Source organism: Ursus arctos, unplaced genomic scaffold, assembly GCF_023065955.2.
Source record: "Ursus arctos isolate Adak ecotype North America unplaced genomic scaffold, UrsArc2.0 scaffold_10, whole genome shotgun sequence".
Taxonomy (NCBI): Eukaryota; Metazoa; Chordata; class Mammalia; order Carnivora; family Ursidae; genus Ursus; species Ursus arctos.
This window is the reverse complement of record NW_026622764.1, coordinates 63,401,097-63,427,013: the sequence shown is the minus strand read 5'-3', so window position 1 is coordinate 63,427,013 and position 25,917 is coordinate 63,401,097. Positions and strand designations below refer to the sequence as shown.

Genomic DNA, 25,917 nt, shown 5'->3' with positions numbered 1-25,917 from the left:
GTGTACAACAGATTTTTTTGATAGGTTTATACATTATGTTGTGCTTCCCAGTTCTTCATTATCGTGCCTCTCTTGTATACTCCATTGACTCTCTAGACCCTATCTTCTCTGTTGAAAGTGCTTAGTGAGACCCCAATTAAATCTCTGCCTATTGAACACCATCCTCCAGACAGCTGAATCTGCCTGGAGAAAAAACACACAAACACGTGCCAACCGGTCTCACTTTAGTTCATGACCACATGCTTCAAATGAGGGCTCGTGCTGCACAGCAACCCTATGTTGCCATAGTTTATTCACGCTCCCATTCTCCTAGAAAGCTATGTCAAACATCCTCCTCTCTTCTTCAGCCTTTCAAAACTCTCACCATCGCATCTATCCTCTCTCCTGCACCTAGGCCCATGTATGCTGCCTTCCCTCCTACCACCACCTGCTCGTCTCCACAATCCTCTGGCTTACTCAAAGAAGTTGCACCAGCATTACCTTACCTCTCTGCATTATAAATATGTCCCTCTTCACAGGCTAATTTCTATCAGCATACAGACATGCAGAAATTTCTCCTCTTCTAGCCACACATACCTCCTAGCAACTGTCCCATTTCCCAATCCTCCTTCATGGCAAAACTCCATCTAGAGCTGTCTATTCTTGATGCCTCTACATCTTCTCCCATTCTCTCAAGAACCCCTCCCATCAGACTTGTATCTTCACTAGGCCATCCAAACCATTATTCTTAGTAACTACGTTTCAGTGCTCACAGTCAAAGCACCATCATCAGTTGCCTGGATTACTGAGTGTTCTAACTACAGCCCTCCACTTCGGCTCTGGGTCCCCAGTCTATGCTCTGCCCAGCCATCACACTGCCCATTTCAAAATGTACTTCAGATCACGTGCCTCCCTGCTCTTAGACTGGCTTCCATCTGTTAAGAAACCAGGCCTTTAAGGATCTACATCATGTTGGTCCCCATTCTCTCCTCAACTCCACTCGACCCTCACTGTCCTCAGTGCTCCTCCTCAAATACACCCACCCCAGAGCCTTTGTAGTCCTTGTGCCGCTTACCTGGAATGCTCTCTTCCCAGATCACTAAAACAGCTTGCTATCTGACTTTACTCAAGTTTCTTCCAAATGCCAACTTTTCAACCTCCCTCCCCCGACCTGCTATCTAAAATAGCATCCCAACTGTCCCTGTCCCCACTTTCACTCTTCCTTAATGTATTTATCACAGCTCATGACTAGCTGACATGGCATTTTATATTTATTTATTTCAGGTATTCTCCCTTAGAAATTAAGCTCCTTGAAGTTAAGGAGTTTGCTAATACAGTGCCTGTTATGTGGAGGGTTCCCAATAAGTATTTCTTGGCTGAATATATCACACAGATATATTTTCATAACCATGTAAAGATATAATTATGTTGTTTACTGTAATAGTTTATAAAAAATTTAAAAATGAAGAAAAAATAGATCTTTGTCATTGGGAAACTAACTAAATATATTTTGAGATATTCTTAAAATAGAACACGAAGTCAGCTATTTAAAAGAATGAAGTCTTGACATACCGGTATGGAAAATGTCCATAAACAGTTTAAGTGGGGAAAAACATGAATGCAGAACAATATATGATTCTAATTTTGTAAGAAATCTAAATGTCTCTCCACATGCTAATTCATATGTTTTTGTGTGTATAAAAGAAAATCTAGAAGGAAACATACCAATCTGTTAAGAGTGGTTACCTCCAGAGAGAGCAAGATTTCAGGGGAAGAAAGAGATTTTTACTCTATGTTATACAGTTTTATTTCAAGTTTATAAACCCATGTTACTTTTAGAAAACAAATGAAAATCTTCGAAAAGATCAAAAAGGTACCAATGATAAGTGTTGGTTGATGGTGTCTGTGGGTCTAAATAAGAAAGGCAAGAAAGCAGAAATTATGCAGGGAAACGACCAGTGGGGTGCTGCATGCTTTCAGCAAAGAAGGGACAGAGAGCAAAGACTGTGCAAAAAGCAGTAAGAAAGTATAATGAGCAGTTTATTTATTGACCCCCTACTCTGGGAAAGGCGCTATCCTCAACGGCATGTTGTGTGCATTTTCTCTAACCCTCAGAACAAACTTGCAAGTTCGGTATTAGCTCTACAGATGAGAAAAATGAGGCTCAGAGAAACTGAGTACTCATGAGCCCTGAATAAAGACCAGAAGCAATGGAGTTGGGGTTCAAATGTGCCGTGCTGCCTCTCACATAAATGAGCCCCTAAAGCTGGCATATGAGGGTGGAAGAGAATCCCTCGACCTGGAGATTAACAAACCAGGAGTAGGCTCCTTAGCAACCCTAGCATCATGTGGAGAATTCAAACTGCTTATCCCTCCCTGCTACAAAAAGGCTTCGGCCTGACTCTGGTGGGAGGTGTGGGGTGGAGTGGCGGGCGATGGGGAAGAGGGTCTCAAGTATAAGTGTTCTGCTCTTCTGGCTAGTCACAGAGGAAGGAAGGAAACTTCTGAGAGAGACCCTCACTGTTTAGGGTCCTACAAAACTGGAAGAGTCACATGAAATGCTACTGAGAACTGTGATTCTTCTTCCTCCTGTGTAGACGGTGTCCTGGTGAGCAGAGAGGCTTCGGGAAAGGAAGCAAAAATTCTCTTGCAGCAAAATAACAGCAACTACTACGTAGGGAAGGTCTACTGCATACCAGGAACTTTACAACCATTATCTTCAGTCCTCAGAACCTGATCAACTAAGTGAATACTGTCACTTCCATTTTTACATAAGTACAAAATTAGCTCAAATTTACGCCGCTAAAAAGTGGTGGACCTAGGCTTCGATCAAGCTGCTCTGACCTCTAACCTCATGCTTTCTCCAAGACACTCAGCCACTCTAGGAAGCTTAGGGGCCCCTGGGTAAGGCAGTCACCCAGAGCTGCACAGAGCAAGAGCATCAGGCATTGACGATGAAGAGGTGAGGGCCGGGAAATGTAACAGAGCAAGTCACATTAAGGACACACTGTGGGAAGCCTGGACTGGCCACAGAAGGAGCACAGTCACCCATGGCTTTGCCCTGCCTTTAAGGGGTAGCAGAATATCCATGTGTAGACAGTGAAAAATAATTTTCAGCTGGAAGCCTGCTGTGACTCGCTTGGCTTTGCCAATGGGACCTGATTAGTATTCTTGAGCTTCCATTAGCATTTGAAGGAAATACCCAAATGACACAAAGCCAATTCTAGTGGCTGAGATTTAACATTTTAACTCAATTTCTCTAATACAGTTAACCTGGTTAGGTACCCTCTTTTTGCGAACTATTTTGAGCCTCAACGAGCAAACCATTCATACACGCACCTTCAAGTTCATCTCCCCAAACAAGGCCAGAGGACGAGCCTCCTTGTAGAGTGAATTTACAACATTTGCTGCAGAGCGGGGAACTGGGAGTATTTTTCCCAGCCTTAGCTGGACCAGAGCCAAGGTTGTAAGTACAAATCCTTCAACATGATCTCCCTGTATCTGCCCCTTGGGCTGACACAATCCCACCCCAAGAGCAGCATTTTATTGCATCCATTGTTGTAAGTTTTTCATTTCAGGGAGAATTGATAGTGATACTAAGTACAAACACATTCTCTGCCAGTCAGGTTCTGTGGCGAGGTTTTTAAAAAGGAGCTGAAAGTCTTGTGGCCAGAAATAATATTTACATTGAAACTCAGCTCTTGCTGCAGAGGGCGAGGGCAATGATGGTCAGGAAAGGAATTCCCTTCCCCATATGCAATTCTTCTCACATGACTCAAGAAAGCAAAGGAGTATTTTGAGCCCAGAGCAAATCCTGCAATCATTTCTCAGTTACTTAAGATTAAGATTAATTTTTTAAAAAGGCTTTTTTAGGGGCACCTTAGTGGCTCAGTTGTTAACTGCCTGCCTTAGGCTCAGGGCGTGATCCCAGGGTCCTGAGATTGAGCCCCGCATCGAGCCCTGCATCGGGCTCCCTGCTCTGCTGGGAGCCTGCTTATTCCTCTCCCACTCCCCCTGCTTGTCAGACTGGCTGTCTCTCTCTGTCAAATAAATAAAATCTCTTTTTTAAAAAAAAGGCTTTTTAAATGCCAAGATAATATGTTCATATTCAAATTTTCCAAACACCATTTTTTTAAACCATGATTTTTTAAAAAAAAATTTTATTTATCTATTTGACAGAGAGATAGAGAGACAGCTAGCGAGAGAGGGAACACAAGCAGGGGGAGTGGGAGAGGAAGAAGCAGGCTCCCAGCCGAGGGGCCTGATGCGGGGCTCAATCCCAGAATGCTGGGATCACGCCCTGAGCCGAAGGCAGACACTTAAGGACTAAGCCACCCAGGCGCCCCACCATTGTTTACTTCTAAAGAAAAATAACTTAATTGATATCTCCCCTCTTACCCCTTCCTTTGTCTCTATGGAAAGCTTAGAGGCATTTTTGTCCAGGTCTGGACTCACTACCTTATAAAAGAATTGAGCTTTCTTTTACACTGGAAAAAAGTCTGGAGTGTCTTTTCAGCAAGATACTTAAAACCATTATTTTACCCATTAGATGTCATAAAAGGGTAGGTCTACAGCGTTCCATGAGGAGATAAAACCAATACTTCAATCACATTGGCTTTCTTTTTTGATTCCACTAAATAAAATCAAAAAGCATTTTTACAAACCTAATTACTAATAGGGAAGTGAATCCCATGGGATTTTCACCCCTTAATGCTTTATAAACAACAGGTTTAAGAGTATTCGAATACTGCAATATGAGAAAAGCAGTATGAGACCAAAGCAGTAGGGGGTGGGGGGAAATCAATGTTTATTCTCGTTTCTGGGCACCTATCCTGACATACGCAAGGCTATAGGAAAGATTTTCTCCTTTCCAGTAGTTTCTAGTTCAAAAGTGAGATCAGCTTCAGGTCTATGGGGGAAAAGAACAAGCAAGGACTTTTCAGAGTGCTTGCGGTACTGAGATCTGTTGTTGGGGTTTAAAAGTGGCATGGGGTCTCCTAGGGCCTAAGCCCTAGAATTTTTAAAGATATTGGCTATTATTTTGAGAGACACAAGAAAACAGCCTGAGTGAGACAGGATGAAAGGAGAAAGAATTCAGTGTTTGAGAAAACACACTCCTCCCAACACAGTCACATTAGCCTTAAGACTACTTGGGGAAGAAAGAAGTGGAAAAGAATATCTGTTTGCAGGGACTTCTTAGGATATACAGTGTAGCAGACTTTTCAGAACAAGTTTATCGTGCATTTTTGAAGTCCGTTTCCCTGAAGTTTCTCCCAGGAGGGCTCAAACCCACCTAGCTTATAATCTGACTTCTAGAAATCTTTGCTTCCAGCAAAATACGAAAAATCTTTTTTCTGGAGTTTGCTGAATAAAATTCCACAGCATACACGATACTAAGTAATGTGATCATGTGTGTGTCTTCCTGTTCTTTTGTTTTCAGAAAGGACATTATTCTGGGATGTAAAAAGAGCCTTGAAAAATACAGAGATAAGAGGTTTTGCTGTCTTCCGTGGGATTGTCATATTTCCATGGTGATGAAAGAAGCTCTTGATACCGGATTAACCAAGGTGATCCGTGGGCTTCCTGCTTCCTTATTCCACGTAACAGGCAGACTGGCAGAAGGGAAAGGGGAAAACCAACAGTGTGCTCAGGAATTGCACAGAAACTTGACAGATTCTGGCCTCAAGATTTTGTTATATGTCAATGCCGAGTATTCAAAAATGTTTTCCTTCGTTCATTATTTTGCAAAAGTGGCGTTCTGCTTTTAACAATGCCTTTAGAGTAATTTCATAAAACGTGAAAGATTTAATAAAAATGAGAAAGAACCTGCCTTCATGCAGGCAATTTCTATCAATATGAACCAAAGGGAGCAAAACCCTACCTTACTTATTTTTTGGTTTTCACTCTTCTTAGTTATACTTACTCAAAACTCTCTGGGTCTGCTCTCGAACCTTTGAGTTTTCCCACAACTATACTCTGGGCATGAAATGTTCTTACCTAATTATCTTTCTGACTCACCAAAGCAGTTTCTGAAACTCACCTCCTCAGCAAAACCTTTCTCAATCAACTAGTGTGGAAGTAATTATTCTCAGTGCTGACCTGTCTAGTTTAGGAGAGCCACGCTCCTTGTGCTTCACCTCTTGACATCAGCCCTTAACATGCACGTGATTAGCAGGTTATAAATCTAGCAGTGGCTCCCACACCTGGCTGCCTATCACAATCATTCTATGCAGGGTACTAGGCCCCATTCTAGAAATATGGAATCAGAATTTCTGGGATAGCAGTCCCAATATATATAGTTTTCACAAATCTACAAGTGCTTATGATGCACTGCCAGGTCTGGAAGTCAGTGATGTATGGTTTTACTGTCTATTCTGTTTATGTGTTCTCTATGAGGATCTGCATCCATTTATGTGCATTGGGGTTTTGTTTTTGTTTTTTGGTTTTGTTTTCTTTTTCTTTTTTTTTTAGATTGAGACAGAGAGAAAGAGAGGATGTGCATGAGTAGGGGCGGGGGGAGTAGAGGGAGAGACAGAGAGATTCCCAGCAGGCTCCACATCCAGCACAGGGCCCAACACAGGGCTCGATCTCATCACCCTGAGATCATGACCTGAGCTGAAATCAAAAGTTGGACACTTAACCAACTGAGCCACCCGGGCACCCCATGTGCATTGGGTTTTTAAGTAGGATAATCAGATAACCACAACACATCTGGCCATGTTAAAATGAGGATTCCTGAGTATTAGCCCAGCCAAGTCTGCCAATGTGACCCTGTGGGGTATGGCCTGGGGATCCGCATTTTAACATGCTGTGCTCCTTCCCCAAAGTGATTTCGCTATATGGGAGTCACACCAGAATACCTACACAGACCAGGCAAGTCACTTCAACGAATGAGGCAAGCTAGGTGGGAAATGACTAGAGTAAAACTGATGCCCCCAAAAGAGGGGGTAGGCACTACCTACCTGAGCGGTTTGTTGCTATTTTGTCACACTCGAAATAGATCCAGTATTGCCCAAGTTTTGAGTTTTTCAGAACTTACAGATTCAGAGAAACTTCCCACAATTCAGAAAACAACCAGCAAATAAACATAGCTGCCACTGGCAAGTTGTGCCCTCTGCCTTTGAGGGTTTTGCCAGAGCATCCTGAATCTCTGGTAACTTACGATATCATGAAACACTGTGGGCCTGCCCAACGATGAATTATAATAGAATTGCAGGGTTAGAAGGCCCTTATGAGTCATCCAGGCCAATCCCTCCATTTAATGTTTGAATCCCCAACTTTAACATTCTCCCTACCCCAGGTTGATGACTCCCCAGACCATGTCATCTCTCATCTAGATCTCCCACCTGTGCCACACAAATCTGAACACCTCCTGGCTACCTCATTAGGATATCCTACACACAGCATGTCCGCACTTAAAACTGTCATCCTCCAGCACCAGACCTCCAAATGCTCTTTTCCTGTGTTCCCTCAGTGGCCATCAGTACTACCTGTCCAGCTACCAAAGCCAGAAACCTAGGTGTTAGCCTTACTTCTTCACAACCCCCACACTGGATCATCTATCAAGTCTTGCTAAGTCTGCCCCCTTAACATTAACCAGATTTGTCTACTTCTCTTCATCCCCACTGCCAATGACTTATTTCTGGCCATCTCTTGCCTGAATTACTAAACAGCCAATTGGTTTTAGACCCCTTCAATTCATTCTGCCTTCTATTCGCTGAAGCCAGAGCAGTGATTCTAAAATAAAAAACTGCTTATGTCAATATCATGACAGCAGGGAGCACCATGATAAGTCCCAGCAAGGCAGTATCGCATGGCCCTTGGCTATCTCTTTGTTTCATTCTTTCTCCACCCCACACTTGAACTCCATGAACAGCCCTGTGGAATTTCCTTTACTCCTCCATTTGTGCTATGCAATCCTTTCCTTGGTACTTTTGCAAATGCAGTTCTCACTGCCTGAAAACTCATCTCCCTCACTGGTCCCCACATCTCTGCCATCTGGCTTAGCTATGCCTCCTGGTTCTTAAAATCTCAGCTTAATCATTATCACCACAATTATCACAACCAGGTATTGAATGTTTTGTATGTGCCAGGGCACTGTTTTAGGGGCTTTTATACATATCTCATTTAACCTTCTCAACAACATTAGGAGGCAAGTACTTATGAGACGAGGATATCTTAGATGTTAACTATCTTCAAAAGCCTCCCATGAGTCCCCTAACTGGATGTGTGATGCTTATAGGTACCTAGTAGTACCTTATATTTTCCCCTGTCACAACACTCACCAAACTCCACCATAATTCTGTTTTACCTGTCTCTCCCAGTAGACTCCAAGCTTCTGGATATAGAAGGTGAAAAAGACTATGCCTCATGTATAGTTGTGTTCCCAGCATTTAAGACAATGCCTCCCAAATAAATAGTCGCTGAACAAATTAATAAATGACTGAATAATTCTTGAGTTATTCAACATTTGAGAGTTCTCCTTTAAACATACAACGGTTCTGTTTATAAACATTACCAATTACTGTCATTTCTGCAATGCTGGGAGACCATCTAACTCTTATATTAGAAAAGAGGGGTAAGGAAATAGGTGTAAACAGACTGCTAAACTATTAATGAACACTATAGTGATGGCTAAACATCAACTTTCATTCTCCCATCTGTCTTTACTTCAAATGCCTTCCTAAGGGCTTGACTATGTCTCTTCCTTTCGTTTCTCGTAGTCATCACTCAAGTTCAGACCCTTCTACCTTTTGGCTCCACATCCAAGCCCCTGTGCACCCTTCCATCCATCCAGCAAGATGGCTGACACTAAGGATATAGAAGTGAGTAAGACTAAGTCCTTCTCCTTGAGAAAAAGTCTAATAACTTCTCTGGGCCACAGAAAGGGCTCAATAAATGTTCGTTTCTGCCCTTCCTCCTTGTTTAAACAGGGACAGTGTCTGCTATATCACCAGTGTGAAATCTGCAAGCTGTCACTTTTTCTAGGCAACTCCTTGCACCTTTTTCATTATAAAAGTAACACTGCAACTGTCTCATGACCAGCCAAGTTGATTCTACAAAGGAAAATCCTGCTCAACTAACTCTTCCTCCTTGGCTGAGAGTTGAACTTACTTGGAAGAGCATAATTTAGAAACAAATTTAGACACCTGCATGAAGCTCAGGATCATGGGAAGCAGCAATGGAAAAAACAGAGCTTTAACAATGGATCTAGTAGCCTTGCTCTTCATGCTGAAAGGAAAGGGGGTCTGAGAGCAGCAAGGAGCCAGGATGTATGGCTTGAACTCTTCAGGTCTCCTGTTGAGTTCCCAGCCACAGACTGTCTCTCATGATCCACACGTGTACCTAGGGAAATCCCAATGCAAAGTAAAAGTCCCAGTAACAATGAGACCAGTCGTGAACACAGGAAGTAGTCTCGAGTGCCCAAAATACCTCAACAGGTTCTCATACAATGTCAAAGCAATCACTCCTAAAACCAAGTGAGTCGAGCACACATTCATAATAATAAGCATAGAATCTTAGTTGGAAACTTTTAGTTCCTTTATAAAGTGTGTCAAACATCTACAGGTTCCATCATCATGGCATCCTCAAAGAAAAGTTATACAATTTAACATAAAAATTAGGCTATGCCTAAAGTAATTTTTAAACTTTTCGAAAATCGCACTTACTTTTCAAACTAAAATTAAATTCTCTACATTGTACTACTAAAAGAGGGAACACATATTTATTAAACAAAACAAAAACAGATCTTTGGATCAAAACTGAATATTTTCTTTAACAATAAAACTTATAGTATGCATAAGAACATTTCAGTGAAATATAAAACAAATATTTTTCTCCCCTTATATTCAGCAGTCTTTTCTAATATCAGTAGGGAGGAGGAGATGAAAAACAGAGAAAGATCTGTTAGGCTGTAACTGACGATCCGGAAAGGAGAATCAACCTATTCGCTCTCACTTCACTCATGGAATTACGAGATACAAAAACCAACACATCAATTTATTCATTAGGAGTCAAGTGAGGAGGTAAACACCTCTCTCAAACTAAGATATCTTAGTTTGGATGGTGAATAACGAAGGAAGCTCTCTGAAATGTCAAATCTAGACAGGTACCACCTAGAAATGAGTGACAGTAATTCACAGGGATACTAAAAAAAAGAATCAGGTTGCAACATCTATACTCAGTGATGCCGGAGTATCAAAGTACTCCCTAATCTTATCATTTTATCAAGTGGATCATAAATTGTGGAATCTTTTTTGAGGGGAAAAAAAAAAGTCTAGATCACCAGGCCATTTGTTCTTGTAGTGCTCTGGCTGGGGAGATCCAAGCATATGTGAAGATCAGTGAAAGTGGGTGGCTAGCACTTTTGCTATCTGTCTGCAGAAGCTTTTAGCACATTTATCAGAAGCCTTACAGTGCAAACTCTTTTGATATTAGGTCTCTGGGTGTAGCTTTCAAGATCATTCTTTGTTCCATTCTTCCTGGATTGTCAAACTGTACCCAACAGGTGGTCTAGAGTGTGCATTTCAAACATGTGCTATTAATATGCCCAAAACTGTTGCTGCAAAGGGGAAAGAAAGCCACATTAATTGATTCTTGGCCTGTTCTTACTCATAATGTCACAAATATAGTTTCTATGTCTTAAAGCAATATGAAATGATTTATAAAACCATGTGGAATCTTCAGGTGAATAAACCCATTAAAATATGTATTATTTATTGTTATTAAAAGTAATTATTCTCTTACAACAATTCTCCAACAAAAACTACACACAGAAGTATAGGTCAACAATAAAAAAAAAAATGTTACAATCTCTTTTTCATTTACCCTGGTTTTCCTATTTGTACAATGATGATCGTTAGCAACAGTATTATATCTGTAGATAATTCATATTTCAAAATTTCTTTGTAATTATTTTTAAAGTATTTTTCTGATAAACATTTTTTGGGAAGGTCACTATTATTCCTATTTTATAGATGTTATATGGGAAATAATAATAGCACCTACCTCAAAGAATTATTTCAGGGATTCATTAGTTCATACACATTAAGTACACAGAGTATTTGGCACATTACTTATTGAGTGCTCAAAACGTGTTAGCTATTATTAATACACAAAAGTATTAGCAACTATATTAAGGTTATCAGAAGTCCATCTAAAACAGGCCAGGCTGGTTTGGGTCTTTTTCTAGAACGGGACAGTTCTTCCAAAAAATAAAGATACCACCATTTATAACTAACTAGAATGTAAATAAAAACTTGAAACATTAAAAAAAAAAAAGATACCACTGTTTATATATACTGATCCATCTGCCTAGAATGCTATTGCCCTCCTCACTCCCAACTCCCGACCACTCTACTGGGCTAATTCTTATTCTTCAGATCTCAGCTTTGATAGTATTTCTTCCAGTATTTCTTCGAGATTATACTGTATATACTAGGGTGTGCCTCCTACGTGCCCCAGCGCGGATCACAATTACTAGCTTCGATGTCTCTTTCCCTCTGACACTCAGGCAGGGATCACATCTATTTATACACTTCATTCTTGGTGCTTAGCACAATGCTAGAACAGAGGGGATGTTCCAAAAATATCCGTGATACGAGGACATCTGGGATCTGAAATCAGCCCAGTGCTGCCAGCCGAAGAGATAGATAAAGCAGCAGGCAGTTAGAGCACAGGTGTGGGTGAGGCTGGTGAAATGGGATGTGGCATCCTAGAAGCAGAGGGGCGAAAGGGAGGGACTCTAGAGGAAATCAGGTCCCATCTGGACACTTCAGGTCATACCAGCAGGGCCCCATCCAGATTCACTGATCCTGGATATCTAGATACCAGTCCTGCAGCATGGGGAATGAGAGCCTGGGTTAAGTGCACCTGGTCCCAGCCTAAGAGACTTCTGACCAGAGTATGAACGACACAGTGCAAGCCAGGGGCCCCTGACGGCTGGAACAAAAGAATCCAATCTGAGCTAAGACCCCAGCAGACTTACCAGACAGTTGGGATGCGTTGTGCACGTCTGGCCCAGCACAGAATTGCAGTGCTGAGGAAGAAACTTTGAGACTTTGGGCACAGCTGCTGGAAAATGAACTGAAATGTTCTGATTTGTTATGGCAGCTGCATCATAGGAAGGGATGACTTTAGAATAGTATCTGACAGCATGGAAGGAATTAAGGGAGAGAGCTTTGCTGGGAATTCGAGTTTTATACATCTCACCAACTGCATTCTCTGAAGTGGAGCTGGACTGACCTTTAATAAAAAAGAAAACAAATACCCATCAGTATTCACAACTCTGTAACTTGGAATTACTGTATTTGAAATAAATTGTCTTCTATTTCATTTCCTCATGTTACAAACTTATACTATTCTTACACGCCAATGCTGATGGAAAAACACAGTTAACTTTTTAGTTGTGGCAGTTAGCGCGATACACATACCATAAATCAGTAACAGTGTGTCATCGGAAGACAGATTTTACAGGAACACCAGATCTCTGTGCCTGTGTGTGTGTGCGGCTTTCATCATAATCAAGATAGTGACCGTCCCTATGGTCCCTACGAAGCAAGGAAGAACGTCCAAAAGTAGAACTCTATTCACTCACAAGTAAAGTTTGGTCGATTTTCTACCAATGAAGTGGGTTGTATAATTATATATCTATATTCTGCACAGTAACTAGAAGGCAGAAAAAAATTTTAATATATTATGAATGTTACCAATGTAATCTGAAGTAACACTGTGAATACCTCTTTATTTTCTATTGGACATTAGTAATAATGAAAGTAAAGAAATTTTATGTCCATTTTACATACAAATGTACCCAGAATATTTGTGAAGAATCATTTCAGCAAATATGTACAGAGATTTATGGAAAGGTCAGGTAAAGGTGACCTAATAAAATCTAAACACTGAGCTGGCTCAGCGCTTCTGTGTTACCAGTCAGACGTGAAGAGACACCTGGTGACCTCAGGTAGTCATTTCATTTATCCAGCCTTCCAATTTACTGACCTAGGAAGTGACGTTGGAAGACTTTAGTGATTTCAACGGTTCCAGTGCTCTTTCAAAAACAATTTGGCAACCTGCATTATGCGCTATATAGGTGCTCACATTCCCGAACTCATTCACCACACACTTCCAGGTATGTAGCCCAAGGAAAAGTCCAAAATAAAGAAAAATCTATTTATGGGGAAATACTTTCTTTCATCATATATATATAGAATCACTCTCCCCACCAAACTACAAACACTAAATGTAGCAATTGGAGGATGGCTAAGAAGATTCTTCTAGAAATTATTTGATAAACCACTAAAACCATTAAAATGGTGGTAAGGGCTGAACAAGAAAAAATTAAAGTATATACGACACAATGTTAAGTAAAAGAAGAAGGCAACAAACTTGGGTGCCCAATATAAGTACTACTGTAGAAAAATATACATAGAAAAAGACTTGAAGGAAATACATTAAAAATGAACAGTGATTATCTTAGCTGGACTACTGAAGGACTAATATTGCTTTCCAAATGGAAAACTGTATATAAATAAAATTAAAATGGGGGGTCAGACTCAGTGACCTTCAAGGTCTTCCCCAGGCTAAACATGGCATAAAGTCTAGGATCCTAGCATCTGTGTCTTCCCAGGAGCAGCTGCTTTATGTGATGAAAACCAAGAGATGCTGGGGCACAGAGAGGCCAGAACTTACCACCAGGAAAACAGTGTTTCAGAGTTTCTGCAGAATATGAACAGTGAGAGTGCAGAAGTAAGCACTGTATGTTCCCGAAGTAACTTTGACAGGCATATGGCCCGATCTCTTTCTGATTTAATCTGAGCTGCTTTAGTCACTCTGGGTGATACTCAGCCACAACTACTTGAAGTAGATTAACCATGGCTCATGGCTACCCTTTTTTCGCTTCTCCTCCCTTCTGCCCCAAGTCAGGAGAAAAGACTAAATTGACTAATAAAGCACCCTGAAGCTTATTTGACTTTAGAACAAGGAGAGCTGTGTTCTATCTTTGGCCTCTTTCTCTTTTGACTTTGCTCACTGTCCCTAGTAACATCATTTGTTCCTGCGGCGTTTACTACGTCCGCATATTATGCACAGTGTCTCTACTACAGCATTTAAAGTACTGTAGGAGTCATATTTTGTTTTGTGACCCTCTCTGCTACTAATTTGCGAGCCCCGTAAGAACAAGAATGCGTCTTGTTTGTCCTTGTGCCCCCATCTTTCAAGCAGGGACGTTAAAGCTGAGAACTAAGGGATGAACGGGCAGTTCCCCAGGTAGAGTACGGAAAGGACATTCCCAGCACAGCGAAGGTGCTGACGTAAGCGAGTGGAGTCCCTTCGAGTAAGTCAGCACAAGAGTGACCTCAGACTCAGGGCACTGAAGAGACAGGTCAGCATCCAACATGATGATTAGGAGCTCCGTGCCTTACTGGTTTCTCAGTGAAGAGGAACCTTCAGGAACAGAAAAGTCACAAACCGGTAACTGTGCTCTTTTACTCTGGCTCTGCTTTTTTCCATCTTCAGATTTGTACCAGTACATGGGCACGCCTGGACTTTATAACACAAACAACAAAAATGCCTCACAGTGGGTATGTTTTTTCACAAGGAATAGTCACATAGTGAAGGTTTCTCGAGTACCAACTACATGATGGTGAGTGCTCCAGGTACTAGAAATACAACAATGAACAAAAGAGGGGAAGAAAATTCCCTATCTTCATGGAGTTGATATTTTAGTGGGAGAAGACAGGCCATAAGAACATATACAAATAAAGAATATTAGAAGGAAATAAGTCTATGAAAAAATACAGTAGAGAAAGTGGATAAGAAGTCCCATGTATTATGTGATGCTGGAAAGGAGCATGCAGTTTTAATTGAGTGGTTGAGACTCACTGAGAAGGTGACATTTAAGCAAGTTAAGCAAAGATGTGAAGGAGGTAAAAGGTTAATATGTTATATTATTAAATGCTATTTTATTTTATATATATTATATATTAATATATAATATGTATCAATTATATAGTTATATATAATTATCTATAATTAATATATTAATATATACTACATATAATATGTTAATATATATTAATGTTGAATTATTAAATATTAAATGCTCAGTACATAATTAGTACTCAATTAATTTGAGTACTTCCCTTTCCTTTAGATTCTATTCATGTAATAAAGTCACCAATGTGCTTATCATCTATAAGATGAGCTTTCTACTGGACATCACATGCAAGAGAATGAAACTGGACATCACATGCAAGAGAATGAAACTGGACATCACATGCAAGAGAATGAAACTATCTTACACCATACACAAAAATTAACTCACAATACATTAAAGACTTTAACATAAAACCTGAAACCATAAAACTCCTAGAAGAAAACAGGGGGTAAGCTCCTTGACATTGTTTTTGGAGATGATTTTTGGATTTGATACCAAAAGCAGAGGCAACAAAAGCAAAAATAAACAAGTGGGGATATAATATCAAAGCAAAAAGCTTCTGCACAGCAAACGAAACTATCAACCAAATGAAAAGGAAACCTATGGAATGGGAGAAAATATTTGCAAATCATATAACTGATAAGGCGTTAATATCCAAAATATATAAAGAACTCCTATATAAACTCCTTTGCTATAAGCCAATAGCAAAGAAACAAACTAATTTAAACATGGACAGAGGATCTAAATAGGCATTTTTCCAAAGAAGACATACCAATGGCCAATGGGCACATGAAAAGATGTTGAACATCATTAATCATCAGGGAAATGTAAATCAAAACCACAAGATATTACCTCATATTCATTAGAATGGCTATTATCAAAAAAACAAGAAATGGTAAGTGTTGGCAAGGATATGTACTTGTGTCCTGTTGGTGGGAATGTAAACTGATCCAGCCACTATTGGAAACAGAATGGAGGTTCCTCAAAAAAATTAAAATAATGCTACTATATGATCCAACAATCCTATCTCTGAGTATTTATGCAAAGAAAATGAAAATATTAACTCAAAAAGATATAGGCACCTCTATGTTCATTGCAGCATTAATGACAAGAGCCAAGAACTGCCTAAGTCTCCACTGACAGATAAATGGATAAAGAAAATGTGATATAGATATATAAATACACACACACTGAAATATCATCCAGCCATAAAACAGAATGAAATCTTGCCATTTATAACAATATAGATGGACCCTGAGGCCATCATGCTTTGTGAAGTAAGAAAAAGAAAGACAAATACTGTATGATCTCATTAATATACAGAATCTCAAAAAGCAAACAAACATATAAAAATGGAGCTCATAGATATAGAGAACAGACCAGTGGTTTCCAGAGGTGGGAGTTGGGGCAGGTGGATGAAATGGGTATAAAAGGTATAAACCTTCCAGTTACAAAATCGAAAAGTCATGGGTATATAGTGTCCAGCATGGTGATATAATTGATAATACTATACTGCATATTTAAAAGTTTCTAAGAGACTAGATCTTTAAACTTCTCATCACAAGAAAAAATACTGTAATCGCGTTGACACATGCTAAGCGGACGTATTGTGGTGATCATTTCACAATGTGTACACGTAAATCATGTTGTACACCTGAAGCTGATATAATGTATGTCAGTTATTCCTCACTAAAAAGAAGATAAGCTTTCTGGGAACGACGGCCAATTTTAAACCCAATTTCTGAGATAACACCATTTAAATGCCTGTGGCCATCTTGTGTACTTCAAGCAGGTAATACCAAAAGGGCTCAAGGTGTAATCTTCTAGCTACACTCCTTTCCCTGGCAATGGCGGTAAATGCACAGAAGTGCGAGGGTGCCCAGGACGCCACGTACGCCAAGCATACTACGACCACACAGGCTGTCAGGTGGAGCTCACCTCTCACAGCTTCGTCCAAGGAGCCCCCCGAGGCAGGAACAGAGTACACATTCAAGCACTTATTAGCCAGGAATCGGATCCCTCTCACAGGCGAATAAGTGCTTGTCAACACACCATTTTCCCTTAAAAGGACAGAAAAAAAAAACACCTTACACAATTCTCAAGGAAGAGTGCGTGCACACTGCTGAGTTCAATTGTTCTCCTATCATTCAAGTTCTAAATAACACAGACAGAGCCTAAACTATGGATAATTTAGGCATAAGAACAAATGGCTGAACAGGATTCGTGATGATTGTTTAGGATGTGGAGGAATGATTTGTTTTATAGGTTTTCTTTGTTTATATATTCTAATACATTTAAATAAGAAAGCGTTCATTTGGCATGCCACATTTTGTACTAGCAAATTCTTTAAAATCTCCCAACTGAAATAGGGCTGGACTACTCCAGGGCCCATGACCTCCTGGGACAGAGGAATGCTAGAATGCATCCTGCCTCTGTCGGTCTGCCAGTCACGACCATCACTACTGATAAAGCTGTATTTTAAGATCTTCAGAATTAACAAGAGAAGAAATAAGAGTGACTCAAATGATGAAAGGATCATGGGTCTGAGAATATTACATATTTTATCACTGTGACTAAATGACACACATTGGCAATGGGAAAAGTTCAAATTTTTTGTTTTTGTTTTTGTTTTTTGAGAGACAGTGTGTAGGCACCATAGGGGGCGGGGTGGGGGAGGAAGGGCGGAGGGAGAGGGAGAGAATCTTAAGCAGGCTCCATGCCCAGCATGGAGCCCCACACAGGGCTTGATCTCACAACCCTGATATCATGACCTGAGCTGAAATCAAGAGTTGGATGCTTAACTGACTGTGCGACCCAGGCACCCCAAGTTCATCGATTCTTAAAAATACTTGAGTTTTCATTATGGGTGGGTTCGGTGCTGTTTATACAATACTTCTAGCATTAGCATCAGAGGAAACTAACAAGCCAACTTCCAATTCACAAGAGCCCTCATCGTACCTTTGTGCCATGATCGTGCCTGGGAGGGATAGCTGGATGGACATCTGCTGTTTCTTACAAAACCTCCTATTGCTCTGAAGTACTTCCGTAATCTGAGAGAGAGAATGGTTTATTTAGATACAGATATTTTTTCTTTTACACAAACACACATGCATTTCCAATTAAAAAGAATAAAACTGTGGCTTTAAAGCACTGTGCATGAGGATAAAATTCAAGGGCATGGAGTCAAATACCTGGCCCATAATGGCTGGAGGGATTTTCTCCCGAATGTACTTCACATAATCAACTGTTGCCTCAAGAATCGAAGCCGAGTCATTCTTTCTTCCCTTTATATATGGTAACAGAATACGCAGCTGCTCACAGCAATACTTGATTCGTTCTCTGAGCAGAGAATTGTGAATAAGGAATAATTAGTCTCACTTTCTTCCTTGTACACAAGGACAAGCACTCCTTCCTCCTGGGTTTGCTTACAGAGGAGCTGCCTCCCTCCCCATGGAGTTTGTTTCCCAGAAAGGCCGTGTCCCCATAAGCCAGCAGTCTCCTTAGCCCCTGGAACCACAGCTTCCTGGGGCGTCTGCTCACACTGCTGCCGAGTACAGTGTCTGTATGATGGTAGCCGCAGTTCACTTGCCCCAGGCCTGCTGCAGTGTGCAGAATGACCCTGCCTATGGAAACTGTCCTCAGAGTGGGGAGTGGCATGCTCTGCATAAGTGCTTTGCCATTCACACTAGAAGCCTAGCAGACAAAGAATCATCAGGAGATACTCAAGTCACTGTAACCTGGACCACATTTCCAACAACAGATCAATTAGCATCTTGTAATTACATGTGCTTTACATGTAATTCCGTGTTCTGAGCCAAAGAAAAATCAGAAAGCTGCTTTCGTCACATGAGGTAGGTATGAATGGAACAAATAAACCAATACACAAGTGAGAATGTCATTCAGGCTCGTGTCAGCCTGATAACCTAAGTCTTTCCTAGTTCTGAAGGGAAATGCATTGGAAATGTAAATCTAAGCCTTTGATGTAAGCCTTTGGTACCTTCATTTATGCATGTGTTCATTTAACCAACATTATTGAACACCTGATTTGTGTTCCTGGACGTATGCAGGGTCAAATGGTGGCTCTGTCAATTACCAGCAGGAATCTTTGCAAGTCACTAAGCCTTTCTGAACCTCAAAACGGAAAAAAAAAAAAAAAATCCAATTTGGAGCACATGGGTAGCTCAATCAGTTAAGCATCCAGCTCTTGATTTCATCTGGGGTCATGCTCTGCGGGGAGTCTGCTAGGGGTTCTCTCTCTCCCTGTTCCTCTTCCATTTGCATGTGCACACACACTCTCTCTCTCTCTAAAAAAAAATAAATCTTAAAGAAAATTCAATTTGATAGATAGCCTGTGAATAACTCAAATATTCTAGGTCAGTGGTGTTTTAATTGGACTTTGAGCAGCTCTGCGGGTTCTATAGAGGTGTCTCAGGGACTACTCTAGAAAAAATGTCAACAATTTGACAATGTGTATGAAGAGCTTCAAAACTTTTCATACCCTTTGACGTGGTACTTGCACTTACAAGGACCTAAAACACAGAACAAACTTTTTGCAAAATGATATCCATTATAGCAGTATATCAGTAAGATATAAAACACAATCTACACACACAAAATAGATGGATACTTAAGTAAGCTCTAGTATACTAACTCAGTAGAATACTATCTGGCAGTGGAAATGAAAAGCTATACATCTTATTAGGGAAAAACAGAATATTTTATAGAAGTATAAAATATAAGGCAGTATATAAAATATGATCATAGACATTAAATAAAGTAAAAATAAAGCATAGAAAAAGACTTGAAAGTGAAACCATCAAGTAATAATTATTTCTGGATGGTTGGGTTATGGAAACTATTATTTCTTCCTTTTATTTTTTATATTTCCTAAATATTTTGCTAGGTACAAGTCACTTTTATACTAAAAAATCATATTAGAAATTTTTCCCAACATTCATTAGGAAAATGTTCAAACACACAGAAAGACTGAAGAATCTTAATTCTTAAAAGTTGGAAGAAAGAATTTGTGCAGAGAACATGTGTATACTGCACCTACCTAGAATCTACAATGAACATTCATGGTCTTTGCTCTGTCATTTATAAATCATCCCACTGGCCATACATCAATCCATTGTATTATACTGAAGCATTTCAAAGTAAGGTGTAAATTTAAGGTACTAAACTCTTAAACAGATCATTAGGTAGAATTATTTTATTTTCAAATAAAAGTTACATAAAATACACAAATCTTAAGGGTACCATTCTATGAGTTTTGACAAATGCACAAAACTATGTAACAAAAACCCTAATTAACATTGTTACAACTCCAGAAAGTTCCTTATGTTCCTTCCCAATCTTATCTTTCAAAAGGGGCAACAACATTTCTGATATTTTTCCATCCCACATTAGTCTCACTTCTCTTTGAACTTCATATAAATCAAAACTTACAGCACATGCCATTTTATGTAAGATTTCTTTCACGAAGCACAATATTTTTGAGATTTGTCCATGTGGCTGTTTAGTGTCAGGGGTTTGTTTCTTTTTACTGAGTAACAGTATTCCATAGTATAAATATGCCACAGCTTATCTATACATTCTCTTACTGATAAACACTTCAGCTGTTTCCAGTTGTGGGTCGTTATGGATAAAAGTGCTAGATCATTCTGTACGTCTTTTTGTGAATGCATGTTTTTTTATTTCTCTGGGAACATATCTAGGAATAGAATTAATGGGTTAATTTTATAAATTTATAAGAAACTGGCAGAACTTTTCCCAAAATAGTACAATTGCACACTCCTACCATCAGTGTATGAGGGTTCCTGTTGTTCCAAAACCTTGACAACATTTAATATTGTCAGTAGTTTTAATTTTAGCATTTTGGATTTTCTGAAGGATACACAGTAGTACCTCGTGCTTTAATTTGCATTTCCATGACGAAAAATTAGGTTGAGCACTTTTTTTGGTGCTTATTGTGCACTTGCAGATCTTCCTTTGTGAAGTGTCTGTTCAAGTATTTTATTTCCATTTTAACTGGATTGCAGGGCTTTTTGGTATTGAGCTTTAGGAGTTCTGTACTATGTGTAATACCAGAATTTTGTCAGCATATTTGTTTTGCAAATATTTTCTCCCAGTCTATGGTTTGCCTATTTATTTTCTTTAGTGGTGTATTTTGATAGCAAAAGTTTTAAGTTTTGATGAGTCTAATTCATCTACTCTTGCTTTTATGGTTATTGCTTTCTGTGTCTAAGGAACAGCTGCCCACCCTCAGCTTGTGAAGACGTTTCCTATGCTTTTTTCTAGAACTGTTCTGTCCAACACAGTCCATCAGACTGGTCTACACAGACATCTATAGCCATTAGTCTATATAAACTAGTTAAAAATTAAATTTAAAATTAACTTCCTCTTACAATAGACACATTTCCAATACTCAACAACTACATATGACTAGCAGCTACTTTATTGTACAACGACTTAGATATAGGAAATTCTTAACATTGCAGAAAGTTCTATTAAACAGTGCTATTTTAGAAGTGTTATAGTTTTAGCTTTATGGTATAGATTGGTCTATGCTCCATCTTGAATTAATTTTTATATGGTATGAGTAAGGGGTGAAGGTTCATTGTTTCTCCATTTGGATATCCAGATATTCCAACCATTTATAGAAAAGACTTTTATTTCCCAGTAAGTTTGCTCTGGTGATTTACTGAAAATCAAATTAACACAAATGTGTGGATCCAGTATTGGGGTATTATGTTCTACTGATCTATTTGTTATTATGATAGTAACATACTGATTACTGTAGCTGTATATTAAGTTTTGAAGTCAGATATTTTCTTCCAATTTTGTTGTACTTTTTCAAGACTGCTTTATTCTAAGTCCTTTTATATTCTAGGTCTTTTTTATTTTTTAATCAGATTATCAATTTTTACCAAAGAAATCCCTACTGGAATTACCGTTTATATTCAAATAAAGTTATATTTCAGTTTGGTGAGAACTAACATTTTTAACAATAATGATTCTTTCAATTTGTAGTTATGGTATAATGCATGATTTAGATTTTCCTTAGTTTCTCACAGCAATATTTTGAGTGATCAATGTATAAATCCTATGTGTCTTTTGCATGTTTTTCCATAAGCATTATAAGGCTTTTTTACTCTGTTGCAAATGTAATTATTTTTAATTTTAATTTTCTTTTTAAAAAAGATTTTATTTATTTGAGAGAGAGAGAAAGAATGCAAGTGGAGGGAGGAGCGGCGGGGTGGGGGGGAAGCTTAAGCAGACTTTCTGCTGAGCAGGGAGCCCAAGGCAGGACTCAATCTCATGACCCTGAGATCACGACTTGAGTCAAAACCAAGAGTCAGACACTTAACCAGCTGAGCCATTCAGGAACCCCTAATTTTCATTTCTGTATTGTTGGTTGGTTATATATAAAATACAATTAATTTTTGTACATTAATCTTCTATCCAGCAACCTTGCTATATTAATTTTTTGGTTCTAGAGGTTGTTTTGTAGGTGTCTTAGGACTTTATAAACATGCCATCTATAAATAAGAAAGTTTTGCTTCTTCCTTTCTAATCAGTATATTTCTTTTTCTTACCTAATTGCAATGGCTAGGACAGTTTAGTCAATAATGAATAGAAGCGGTAGGATGGACACTCTTACTTTTTCCAGATCTTTCTAAAGAACAATGTCAGATTTTCATCATTAAGTACAATACTAGCTATAGGTTTTCATAGATGCCCTTTAACAGATTGAGGAAGTTCTCTTCCATGTATGATTTGCTGAAAGGTTTTTTTGTTTGTTTATTTTAATCTTGAAAGAGTATTGAATGTAGTCAAATAATTTTTCAGAATCTGTTAATCATATGGTTTTTCTCCTTTATTCCGTTTAATGCGAATTACATTGATTGATGTTTTAAATGTTGCACTAGCTTTGCTTTTCTAGAATATACCTTGTATGGTCATGATGTATTACATCTTCACACATATATATTACTTGATTTGATTTGCTAAAATTATGTTAAGTATTTTTATGTCCCCATTCATGAGGGATATATTGGTCTGTAATTTTGTATTTTTTAATAATGTCTTAAGTTTAGGGTTTGCTGGCTTCACGAAATGGGTTAGGAAATATTCCCTCCTCTCCCACTTCCTAAAAGAATTTAAAGTTGGTATTCTTTAAATGTTTGACAGAATTCATCAGTAAAACCATCTAAGATTAATGTTTTCTCTTTGGTAAGGTTTTTAATAACAAGTTCAATTTATTTTTTATATAGAACTATTCAGATTTTCTGCTTCATCTGATCTCAGTGTTGGTAAATTGTGTTTTGCAAAAATTTGTCCGTTTTAAGTTGCTGAGCCTACTGGCATAAAATTCTTCAAAATATATCCTTTTTATATTTAAATATTAATAGGATATATAGTGATAATTCCTCTTTCATTCAAGATATTGGTAAAATGCTTTCAGTCTCTTTGCTCACCTGCCTGTTTTCCCCATTTTTCTATTTACTTTGGCTTTAAATTTACTTTTTCTAGCTCCTTAAAATAGACTCCTAGGTCATTGATTTTTAGACCTTTTGCCTTTCCCAATATAAGCATTTAAAGCTATAGTGTTTTCCATAGCTTTCCTTTAGCTGCATCTCGCACATTTTGAAATATTCTTTTCTCACCATCATTCAGTTTGCAATATTTTCTAATTTTTCTTGTGATATTTTTCTTTTACCCATGGACTATGTAGAAGTATGTTTTTAGACTTGCAAATATTTGAGGTTTTCCTTTACATCTAATTCTTACTGATTTTTAATTTAACTTCATTGTGGTCAGAGAACATATTCCTGAATTCAACTCTTTTAAATGTATCAAAACATATTATAACCTCCAGCATACAATTTATCTAAGTGAATGTACCATGTGCCTTTGAAAAGAATGTGTATCCTGCTGCAGTTGCTGTACACAATGTTCTATAAATACCTACTAGATCAAGGTGGTTAAGAGTTCACATCTTCTGTATCTTACTGATTTTTGGTGTCTAGTTTGGTATCAGTTGCTGAGAGAGGGATGTAAAATCTCCAACAATGTTTACTGATATTTGTATCTTTAATTCTGTGAACTATTGTTTCAATTACATAATCACATACTATTTGTGACTGCTATATCATTCTGATAAGTTGATTCTTTCATCATTATGAAAAGTTTTCCTTTACCTCAAGTGATACTGGTTGTCTTGAAGTCTACTTTATTTGGTATTAACGTAACAAGTCTGGTCTTCTTATACATATGTTTCACAGTATATATTTTTCTATTTATTTACCCTACTGTGTCTATGTTTATAGTGGACAACAGATAGATGGATCTTTTTTTTTTTGTTTGTTTTTATCCATCCTGACAATCTGTGCTATAAGTTGGGTATAGGTGGATAATGGTCTACTGTTTTATGATTTTTTCCCCTGTGTTTCCTCAGCTTTTTTGTTCTTCTATTCTTCCTTTCTTGTCTTCTTTTTGAATAATTTTTAAAATTCAATTTTAATTTGCTTATTGGCTTCAAAGCTATACCTTCTGCATATCTCTTTGTTGGTCTAGGGTTGTTCTAGGGATTACAATGTATAACTTTTCATAGTCTGTTTAGAGTTAAAATTTTATGACATCACATAAAATACATAAATGCTACAATCACGTAAGTACCTTTGCCCCACTCATCCTTCATGCTATAGTTGTCATATGTACTACATCTATGTATATAGTTGATCCCTGAACAACATGGGTTTGAACTGCATAGGTCCATTTATACACAGATTTTTTTCAGTAAATACGGTATAGTAAACCTTAAATGTATTTTATCTTCCTTATGATTTTATTAATAATATTTTCTTTTATTTAGCTTACTTTATTGTGAGAATACAGTGTATAATGTACATATATATATAATACAAACTATGTGTTAATCAACTGTTTCTGTTATTGGTAAGGCTTCTGGTCACCAGTAGGCTATTAGTAGCTAAGTTTTGGGGGGAGTCAAAAGTTATACACAAATTTTTGACTGCATGGGTATTGGTGCCCCTAACTCATGTGCTGTTTAAGAGTCAACTTTATTACCAGCCCCACAATATAATGCCATAACTTGTAACAGTCTGAAGCATTTTATAGAAGTATAGAGGGAAAATATCTGTTTTCTAATATTTATCCACGTGTTTGTCATTTCTGATTCTATTCAGCCCTTCCTAAAGATCCAAGTTTCCATTTGTTATCATTTCCATTTAGCCTAAAGAATATCCTTTAGCTCTCTTACCCTGCAGGTCTGCTGATGTCAAAATCTCCTACTTATCTTTTATGTGAAAGTAACTTATTTCATTATTTACTGTTAGGAAATAATACCCGATGGAAATATGATTTACACAAAGAAGCGGTGGGTATCAGAAGTATGGTAGCATACATAAAAAGCTAATTTATTTCCAATTTATTAATATGTTAAAAGCCAAAAGTAGTCCTCTGACAGATCTGGAGCAGTTATGTCTGCTGCTGAGGTTTCTACTACAGATGAAAGAACAAAGTGTTCTCATACTTTCTACCTGTCTGACTGTGGCAGCCAAGATTGAATGGGAGAACACAGAGGGAAAAAAACATGGAAATACAGAAAAAAACACAAAGAGAATTTTTGCAACTCAGAAAAAACCTTGTAAACAGTGAAGATATTGTTTTACTAAAAACAAAAACAAAAAAAACCCTAAAATTTGAGCTGAAAGAAAAAACAATAGTTATAGGTTAAAATGACTGAAAATTATTTACCACTTCTTCAATAAAGGTGTAGGGTCTATTTCCCCTCTCCTTGAATCTCTGCTGGCCTGTGCCTGCTTTAACCAAAAGACATCCAGAGAAGTAACTACAACAGTTCTAGGACTAGCATTTAAGAAGGCATAGCTTCAACACTGGTCTCATTAAACCCTAAGCCATCAGGGAAGACGTCTGTCTAGCTTGCTGGAGAGACCATGTGGAGAGGTGTTGGGACT

The 25,917-nt window shown here is 38.4% G+C and overlaps 1 protein-coding gene across 1 annotated transcript in view; it reads right to left on the bottom strand.

Annotated features, from left to right (window-relative positions):
- Positions 1-9,807: 9,807 nt before the first annotated feature.
- The window catches only part of SOHLH2 (spermatogenesis and oogenesis specific basic helix-loop-helix 2), a 39,725-nt gene continuing 23,615 nt past the window's right edge, over positions 9,808-25,917 (bottom strand). Inside the window, exons 7-11 of the mRNA XM_057306787.1 lie at positions 18,106-18,253; positions 17,873-17,964; positions 16,853-16,974; positions 11,966-12,222; positions 9,808-10,540 (exon numbers count right to left, since the gene is read on the bottom strand). Coding sequence (XP_057162770.1) covers positions 10,520-10,540; positions 11,966-12,222; positions 16,853-16,974; positions 17,873-17,964; positions 18,106-18,253 — 640 coding nt within the window. The 3' untranslated portion in view covers positions 9,808-10,519. The remainder of the gene's footprint in view (positions 10,541-11,965; positions 12,223-16,852; positions 16,975-17,872; positions 17,965-18,105; positions 18,254-25,917) is intronic.